The 10,418-nt window shown below is 40.9% G+C and overlaps 1 protein-coding gene across 1 annotated transcript; it reads left to right on the forward strand.

Moving 5' to 3' along the window:
* The first annotated feature begins 1,098 nt into the window (after positions 1 to 1,098).
* Positions 1,099 to 8,947, forward strand: LOC102889878 (5-hydroxytryptamine receptor 3C-like). The gene is given in 10 exon segments (XM_015599858.1): positions 1,099 to 1,157; positions 2,625 to 2,677; positions 3,984 to 4,150; positions 5,809 to 5,853; positions 6,596 to 6,705; positions 6,967 to 7,136; positions 7,478 to 7,638; positions 8,009 to 8,213; positions 8,423 to 8,638; positions 8,745 to 8,947. Coding segments are annotated over 10 exon segments (1,389 nt in total).
* Positions 8,948 to 10,418: the final 1,471 nt, after the last annotated feature.

Genomic DNA, 10,418 nt, shown 5'->3' on the forward strand with positions numbered 1-10,418 from the left:
TCAACACATCTCAGTGAATGATAACACATTAGGGAAAATGATAAACTTTGACTACATAGTGGAATTAGATTTAATGAGAGTACACAGAATTCTACACTCAACAATTGGAGTATACACATTCTTTGCAAACACATACAGAATATTTACAGCAATTAACTATATATAGGCTATAAAACAAGTCTCAAAATTTAGTAGCAATCAGACTGTGTTCTCTGTTTATTATTATTATTGTTGTTGTTGTTGTCATTATTATTATTAACAAACACTTATATAGTGCTGATGATGTACCAGCACTGTTGTAAGCATTTATAATTATTATCTCATTTACTCCTCATTACAACACTATAAGATAGGAGTTGTTATTATCATCCATTTTATAGATGAAGAAACTGAGGCAAAGAGGTTAAGAAACTTAAGTAATTTGAGTCCAAGATCATACAGCTTATAAATGTGGACCTAGGATTCACATTGAAGGAGTCTAGCTTTAAAGTTCTTACTTTTAACTAATTTCTCTGCTGCTTCTTTAGTCACAAATAAACTAGAAATTAATAACAAAAAACTACCCTTTTCCACATTCATAGATTAAAAAGTATGTTTCTAAATAACGCATAGTTCAAAAAAATAATTAATTGTATTTTTTAAATCCCTAGAATTGAAAGAAGCACATATCAAATTGTAGGAGATAAATATTTCAAGGGGAATATATAGATTTAAATAAGTCTATAAAGAAGGAAGGTAGGATGCAAGAATTCTAGGAAATGTAAAAGTAATGCATAGTAACAGATTAGTGGTTACCTGAGGATCATAATGAGGATTGGAGGGAAGGGCAGGGGCAGGAGAAAGAGATTATAAAGGGACACAAAGAAAATTTTGAAGGATGATGGAATGTTCATTATCTTGATCGTGATGATGGTTTCACAGGAGTATACAAATGTCAAAACTTGTCAAAGTGTAGTCTTTTAAAACAGTTTGTTTTATGTCAATTATACCGCAATATAACTGTTTTCAAAATGTGCCCATGGAGAAAATACTTTAAAATTTATAACAATGTAAAGTGAAAAGTTAAAGTCCTTCTACATCCCCCATCTGCAACTACTAATGTCTTCGAAGTGTTCCAGAAGGACCTTCCCAAGCACATCCATCTCTCTTTCCTCCAGGTAGGTAATAATTGTTCTGAATTTTGTATTTATTATTCTCTTACTTTTTGGTTTAGTTACTACATATGCACACATTTTAAACAATATGTTGTTTAAATATGTATACTTTAGAATATGCACACATGCTATATAAGATCATAGTATATATATTTTGCAGCTTATTTTTATCATTTGACATTATGCTTTTGAGATTTAACCATGTTGGTGGGTAAAGTGAAGTTAACTCAGCTCTTTGCCTCATAGGATTCCATTACATAATTCTGCACTAATACTGAAGCTACAACACTTGAAATATGGCTATCATGACTGGGAAACCAAATTTTTCATTTTAGTTAATTTAAATTTTAATAGCCACATGGGGCTAGCAGTGCAATGCTAGAATATATACCTAGTAGCAGAATTACTGGGTCTTATGCTATGTACATCTCCTATTTTAAGGGATAATAATACATTGTTTTCCAAAGTGTTTTTACTCCCACCCACAGAGATTAAGAGCTCCTGTGGCTCTCTGGCCTCTCCAACACTTCTATTATCAATGAAGTGAGTATGAATCGGAACAATCCGGGAAGCTTTTAAACACACACACACATGCACACACACACACACACACACACACACACCTCCAGAGGGGTGAGAGGGTGCGAGTGCAGGTGTGAGTATAGGTGTGAGTGATTTCCTACTCACACACATTTCCTGGTGGTATCAGGGCTGTAGGCCTTTAGAGACATTAAATAAGAAAGGGAAAGCAGGAGAGTTCTGTTTTAGAAGAAAGGCAAAATGAAGGATTAGACTGGGGGAAAATTAGATAGAGGAAACCTGATGAAGAAGCTATTCAATAGTGCAAACAAGGGATGATGCATATCAATACTATGGTGCCAGCTGTGGAGACAGAGTTCTGTTAGTTGAGTTTAAGTCATGAAAAAGGAGCTTAACTTCTCAGTCAAGCTTCTTAACCCAATAATCCCTAATGTCCTCAGTAGGATAAAGGTTTCTAGGTCGGCGACACAATAATTACATGTTCTTGCTTTGCGAAAGGAGCGGATGTCCCCGCACAACCATCCCTTTCCCAGTGGTCCATGCGCTTTCTCTGAGGCACAGTTACTTCTGGAAGATCCTGATAAGGCCTTTATCAATGGCCTCACCTGCCCCATTTCCGAGTCACCATTTTCCCTGAAAAGTACTTGGAATGCATCTAGACAAGGCTGAGAAACAGGCACTTTTCCCTTAGTCTTAGCCTAACTTCCTCTCTGCCTGGAGCCTGGAAGGTATATCTGGACAGGGCAAAGCAGGACACTCTGCTGTGACCTCTCTGGCCACAGCCTGTCACCAGGGAGTGGTCACCTGTCATAAGCAATATTCAAAACCAGGAACCAAGGTGTGGTCTGAGTTCCTTTAAGCTCAAGGGTTTAGGGGCTCCTGGTGAGTCCCAAGAGAAGAATCCAGAAGAGAAGGATGAAAGGGGGGTAGCCTGCTTGGCGGGGGACTCCTCCTCTGCCTCGATTTCAACCTTCTGCTTCAAGGTAAGATGGGAAAAAATAGAGGGGAAATGGAAATGCTGTTCTGGACAAAATCCAGAAGTCCTCTCATTCTTCAGAACCACAGCGTGTCTAAAATAGCTGGGTTAAGCATTTCCTTTCTCTGTAGTATCTATGTTTTGGTTTCCTTTGAGGACAGATGAAAACCCCATTTCACTTGAGCAGTACACACAGCCTCTCTCTCATTTTCCTGCATAGGCATCTATCAAATTGTCTGTCCTACCATTTTACCATCTCTCTGATTCCACCCCTCTATAATGTCTAACTTTTTCTTTCTACCAAGATGTAGTAACTGTGAACTGGGTAGCTTGGTACTGTTGACAATCACATAACTCCTTTCCCATCTCACATGGGAAGATCTTGTAGAAGTGATGTGGAGGGAAAAGGACAATATTTGCTTCCCCTGGAATATCTTTCTCCTTAGTTTGGAGATGTATCTTATGAGTTAACTGGTATGGGGAGATAGTGGAAGAGGCATGGGAAAGAACTTGCTGGGCTATAGTTACAGAAATAAGCACAGAGCCATCTGGGCTTGTGGTGCAGGTGAGGTGGCCAGAAGGGCTTTTACATTTTATTGTATAGCTTCACCAACCACGTGGTGGATGATCAATGAGATCTTCTCAAAATGATGATAAAAATGACTCCCACAGATCTTAGAGGAATTCACTGAATTTGAGAAGGGCGCAGAGCACAGCACACAGGTAGTCAATAAATTCACATTGAATACGCTTCTTTAAGTTTTCACATATTTCACATCACACTCATGTTTACTTCTCTTCAAACTTTTTCTTTCAGGAAATGAGAAAACATGGATGTGGGAAGGGAAAATTGAGAAACAAAATTTTAGGAAAATTTTGGTCAAGGACTATGAGGAAGAATCATAATAGAGCTAGAGAGAAAAAAGCATGGTCAGACAAGAGCCAGACCTTTAAGTGCTTCTAAAGGTTACAACTATGGAAGGAATAGAGGGATTGTTTGCATATAAATTTGGGTAGGCTTTACATGGGAGCAAAGGCACAGGAAGAAAGGTCTGAACTCTGAGCCCTGAAAGGTCGGCTCTCCACATCAACTTCCACCATTTGCCTACCAGACCAACCCGCTCTCCCTGACCCTGGCAGGAAGAGCTTGGCCGTTGAGAGTCTTGACCCAAGAAGGAGGGGCTCACATGCCTTGCCCCATGTCTACATTTTCTTTCTCTGCAGAGAGGCTCTTAGCCCCAGCGCTGGCACTCCTCTCACTTAGGAAACACAAAAGCCCTATTTCTATCTCACAAGGTCTCTGTTCTCCACAGGAAGGGCAAACAGTTTCACCATCAACTGCTCAGGCTTTGACCAGCATGGGGTGGACCTTGCTGCTTTCCAGGCTATATTTAACCAGAAGGTCTTCCGTCCAGTCATCAACCACAGCATCCCCACTCAGGTCAACATCTCCTTTACTCTGTCGGCCATCCTGGAAGTGGTGAGTTCTTTCCATAGACTGCTAATAAGGAACATAAAGTCTTTTTTTAATTTTTCTTTTTAATTTTTCAATTATAATTAGGATACAATATTATATTAGTTTCAGGTGTACAACATAGTGATTAGACATTTATTGAACTTATGAAGTAATCACTCTGATAAGTCTAGTAACCATCGGATAACATATACATATTGTAATGCATAGTTATTATAATACATAGTTATTACAATATTATTGACTATATTCCCTATGCTATACTTTCCATCCCAGTGACTATTTTGTAAATACCAATTTGTACTTCTTAATCTCTTCCCCTTTTTCATCCATTCCTCCAACCCTGCCCCCCATCTGGCAACCATCAAAATATTCTCTGTATCTATGAATTTGTTTCTGTTTTGTTTGTTCATTTATTTTTTTATTTTTTTGATTCCACATATAACTAAATTCTATGGTATTTGTCTTTCTCTGACTTAATTCACTTAGCATAATACCCTCCAGGTCCATCCATGTAGCTGCGGATGGCAAGATTCCATTCTTTTTTATGACTGGGTAATCTTCCATTGTATATATGTACAACCTCTTCTTTATCTATTCATCTATTGATGGACACTTAGGTTGCTTCCGTGTCTTGGTTATTGTAAATAATGCTGCAATGAACATATGGATGTCTTTTCACATTAGCGTTTTGGGTTTCTTTGAATAAATACCCAGAAGTGGAATTACTGGGTCTTTTGTCTCTTATTATAACCTTTGTTTTAAAGTTTATTTTGTTTGGAATAAGTATTACTACCCAGATTTGTTTGTTTGTTTGTTTCCACTTTCATAAAATATCTTTTCCTACCTCTTTACTTTTAGACTATGTGTGTCTTTCAATCTGGAGTGAGTCTCTTGTAGATAGCATATATGATGGTCTTGTTTTCTTATCCATTCAGCCACCTTATGTCTTTTGATTGAAGCATTTAATCCATTTACACTTAAAGTAATTGTTCCTAGTTATTGCCATTTTATTATTCATATTTTTTATTTCTTCTTCTCCTTCTTCTCCTTCTCCTTCTCCTTCTCCTTCTTCTTCTTCTTCTTCTCCTTCTCCTCCTCCTCTTCCTCTTCCTACTTCTCCTCCTCCTCCTTCTTCTTGAAGTCCCTTCAACATTTCTTGTAATACTGATTTGATGGTGATGAACTCTTTTAGTTTCCTCTTGTCTGGGAAGCTCTTCATCTGTCCTTCAATTCTAAATAATAGCTTTGCTGGGTAGAGTAGTCTGGGTTGTAGGGGAGCAAGGTTTTTACCCTGTTAACTCAACATTGCGTTGGTCCAGTGGTGAGCAATGAGTCCCCTGAATGGATTTTGTACAAGTTAGATGTTCATCCTTTGGGGTAAAGAGATGTGAAAAGGACTATTGCCATGACATTTCTGCAGAGAACATTTGTCCTGCCTTATGGGAATATTCTATAAAAAAAACATATTCCCACTGGGCCCCCATGATGTTTGTCTCCTACAATTTCCATGCAACCCACAGTTTTCTGACCTACCTTTTGGGACTTGTGATTAAAAAGCTGAACTGTCACATGGGACCACTTAGGAAACAAAGGCAGGAGGTAGACTAGGACCTGATTTCTTGGCATTAATAATCTTGAGTGGGGAATTTGTTTTTTATCAGGATGCCCAACTTCAGCTCCTGACATCATTTCTGTGGTTAAACTTGGTATGTAAGTTCAACTTTTTTCTATCTTTCTCCTTCCCCCTTTTTTCTGGCTTTGTTTGCAAAAAAAAAAAAAAAAATCACATTTATTGAAATTAACAGTGCCCGAGGGAATGAACACATTCAACCAGAATGGGAATCAATGCCAGGGACAAATAGTTGTCTAGGCTGCCAATCAACTTTGAAAGACATAGATGGAAAATACAAGAAGGAGGGCAGCAGAATTGGAAGCTTCTAAGGAAGCTTCAGGGCCCAAATGCATCCAGCCCCCAGCTTAATATTTCTCTGAGTGGAAAGTGAAAGCCAATAAGACTATGTTAGCTGGGGCGGTGGTGGGGGCCGGAGTGGGGGAATTATCACCAGGATGAGAAGAAGAATCAGAGTTCAGAAGAAAATGAGGTTAAAAAAAGCAACATGTATAACAATGTACATTGTATGATTCTATCTGTGCAAATAATAATGAATGATAAAATATGTATTAATTTTTTTCTAGAATGATACATAAGAAACTATTAATAATTGGGAATATGGACTGAGTTGGAGTGAATTGAGGAGGGAGAAGATTGCTTTTTATATTATAACTTTCTGGAATGCTTTAAGTTTTATTGTATACCATAGTACATATATTTAGAAAAAAAATACATACAAATGTATATATTTTTAAGGGAATGGAAAGGCAAAAGATGCTGACATAAACTAGCTCCAGGTTTCAGTCATAACCATCCCTCTGTGCCCTGTGCTCTAGACCTGGAATAACCCATTTATCAGCTAGGACCCAGAAGAATGTGGTCATATCAACAAACTCACTGTGACTACTGAGAACCTGTGGCTCCCAGACATCTTCATCAAGGAATTGTGGGTATCAGGGCTGGGAAAAGCTGGAGGGAAGGCTAGGGTAGTACAGGACAATCTCGTTCCAAGTGGCCACTAAAAACTTATTTCAGAGAGGAGTATAATCATAGCTCATCAGCTTCTCCCCTAGAAATGGAAAAGTGGTGGACACAAACAATGGCAGAGTGGCCATAAAGAACAACATTGAGAAGTTCCATCTTAAGAAAGAAACTTAAACTGGTATGAAACGCAGAGCATTTGCCTCCCTTTTCTCCCGCCACCTAGCATGAATGTGGATCAGACCCCAGAAGGCCTCTCTGCATATGTGACTAATAGTGGTCACATTGCGTATAACAAAACAATGCGGGTAACCAGCATCTGTAGCCTGGACATCTTCTACTTCCCCTTTGACCAGCAGAACTGCACACTCACCTTTGGCTCTTTTCTCTACACAGGTGAGTGGCAGTGGGGCTTCTGGAATGGGGTAAAATAAAATCAACCAGTGGGACAGCCAAAAAGCACACATAAGCAAAGTCATTTTTAAAAAATGCATAAAAAGAGACGTGGAGAATTTGATAATTGGAGGTGTATGGATGTTGAGGTGGGGAACTTAGGTAAGGACAAGACTTCCTGAGAAAACCTGGAAACAAAGGAGGCAATTGAGCAGCAAACAAGTGATGGTATAGGGCAATTTGGGAAAGGTAGCTGAAATAGTTCTCTAATTCATTGCTCTGAGCCCTGCGTAGAACAGATGTTGAACAGATATGTATTGAAGGAATGTTTATTTCCCCTGCAGTGGAAAACATGGTGTTGGGCATGGACAAGGAAGTGTGGGAGATAGCAGACACCTCACTCAACATCGTTCGCACACAAGGGGAGTGGGAGTCCCTTGGCATCAACAAGGCCACCCTGAAGATGTCTGTGGGCTCCAGTCTTTTTGACCAGATAATGTTCTATGTAAGGATAGAGATTCTGGCATGGCTGTCTGTCTCCTGGATCTCCATTATGGGAATCTTCTAAGTTCCAGAGCCTCTCGGTTTTTGCCCCAGGATTAGAAAGCCTCTGGATACTATAACCCTCACAAGCCCTCTTCTCTCCCAAGTTCCTCAAAGCAGCCCCTCTCCCTGAACCTGCCAGCTCTGCCTAGGTTTTCTTTAGCAGTTATGGGGGAGTCTTGTCAGTCATATGAAAACTGCTCCTCATCATCCAGCCACAGAAAGAGCCCCTGTTGGGATGAGGACACCAAGGAAGGAAGGGGCTGGAACTAATCGTAGGTCTCCCTTTAGTCCTAGCTCCACCTGGCTCTCTGTTCTCTCCTCCCTACCAGGTGGCCATCAGGCGCAGGCCCAGACTCTACATCATAAACCTTCTGGTGCCCAGTAGCTTTCTGGTTGCCATTGATGCCCTCAGCTTCTACCTGCCAGCAGAAAGCAAGAATCGTGCCCCATTTAAGATTACTCTTCTGCTGGGCTACAATGTCTTCCTGATCATGACGAATAAACTACTCCCTGCCAGGGGCACCCCTCTCATCAGTATGTATCCCTACCCCAAATGTTGGGAAATGTGAAAAAAAAAGGAGGCGGGGTGGGTGGGTGACCTGGCTAGACCTGCTGAGCAAATAAGGCAAAAAGAAGAAAGAACTCATCATAGAAAGAGTTCTCTGTGGGAGACAGTAGAAAGGGGAAGGGAGTGGTTCCTTTGGACCTACCTCACTCAGGAGTGCTCCCTACCCCCACACCAGGTATCTACTTTGCTCTGTGCCTGTCACTGATGGTGCTCAGCCTGCTGGAGACCATCTTCCTCACCTACCTGCTGCACCTGGCCACCACTCAGCCCCCACCCATGCCTCAGTGGCTCTACTCTCTGCTCCTCTACTGCACCAGCCCAAGGAAATGTTGCCCCACTATACTCTGGAAGGAGAATGTGGGCCCAGCCCTCACTCCCACTCACCTGCCTGGTAAGGGAAGTCAGCACTACCCACACTCTCTTAAATTCCCCAACCCTTCTCTTCTCTAATCCTGCCTCTCTCCCACTTCATGGCTGAGTCTCTGTCCTCTCCACAGGCCTGAAAGAGCTGAGCGAGTCAGTAGAGAAGGAGCTGGGACCCAGAGAGGCAGAGCTAAATAGGGGCTCAAGATTGACAAGGGCCCAGCTAACTGACCTGTGGGTGCAGTTCAGCCACATGATGGACACCTTCCTCTTCCGCCTCTACCTGCTTTTCTTGGCCTCCTCCATCATCACAGTCATTGTCCTCTGGAACACCTAGGAGTCGAATTCTAAAATGCCAGCACACTCCGGTGTCTGGTTTTCCTCAACTTCAACTAACCAGCCCAGACCCTGTTCCTCTGCTCCAATCTGCACACACAGTTTCACACGTGCCTGTGATCCCTGCTCCAGCCCTCCCTGGGCTTAAATAGAACCATCACCAACTCTCTCAGAAAAGAGCAATAGTTCCCCAGTAGAATGCAAAATGGTGCAGACATTTTGAAAAACAGTTTGGCAACTCCTCGAAGTGTTGAACAAAGAGTTCCTGCACGACCTAGCAATTCCATTTTTACATATGCACCAAAGAGAAATAAAAGCATATGTCCACATAAAAACTTGTACTCAAATGTTCATAGCAGCACTATTCATAATAAATAGCTAAACAGTGGAAACAAACGAAATGCCTATCAACTGATGAATGGATAAATAAAATGTTATATATCCACACAATGGAATATTATTTGGCCATAAAAAGGAATGAAACGCTGATACATGCTACAACATGGATAAGTCTTAGAAACATGCTAAGAAAAGCCAATCACAAAAATAAACAAATATTATATAATCTCACTTATATGAAATGTCCAGAATATGCTAATATGTAGATATAGAAAGTAAATTGATGGTTGCTTAGGACTCAGTGGGGAAAGGGGCAGGTGAATGAAGAATGACTGCTAATGGGTATAGGATTTGGGGGGAGATGATAAAAATGTTCTAAAATTGGACTGTGGTGATGATTACATAACTCTGTAACTATACTAAAAACCTTTGAATTTTATGGTTTAAATGGGTGAATTTTATAGTATGTAAATTATATCTCAAAAAAGGTGTTAAACAATAAATAAAATAAATAACCCCCCCACAAAAAAATTCTCTCTGTCTACCACTTCCCTCTTGCTTATTCTCTTATCCACTGCTCCCCACTGCCATTTCCCTGACTCTCTGATTCCTGGATCCATATTTTCATCTTTTATCAGTGTCTTCCCTTATCCTCCACCATTGATGATTCACGAGGGGCTCATAGATCTCAGCTCTCCACTCACCTGTCAGCTCTTCCTGCTTCCTTGATGTTAACATCAGTACAGCTTCAGCTCAGAAAGAGCTTCTGCCATCTCTAACCATACAAAACCCTCACTGCCAGACCAGTTCACAGCTCCTTGATAAAAGATGGGGATTCAGACATTACACCTAAGACGAGTAGTTCCCAGAGCCTTGGACTATTTCACATGGGGATGAAGAAGGGTGGGGAAGTGCAATTAAAAGCCAAAGCCCTGCTTCACTTTCTGCAACTGAAGATGAAATACAGGGCTAGGGCAGCTGATAACCTCTACTGGTCAGCTGACAGGTGGAGCTCATGTACATGCAGCATGTCATTGGGCTTAAATGAGAGTGCAGATTAGTGGTGACCAGAGGGAAAGGGGGGGAGGGAGGAGACAGATAAGGGTAAAGGGGGTCAAATATATGGTGACGGA

Source organism: Pteropus alecto, unplaced genomic scaffold (genome assembly GCF_000325575.1).
Source record: "Pteropus alecto unplaced genomic scaffold, ASM32557v1 scaffold88, whole genome shotgun sequence".
NCBI classification, from domain to species: domain Eukaryota; kingdom Metazoa; phylum Chordata; class Mammalia; order Chiroptera; family Pteropodidae; genus Pteropus; species Pteropus alecto.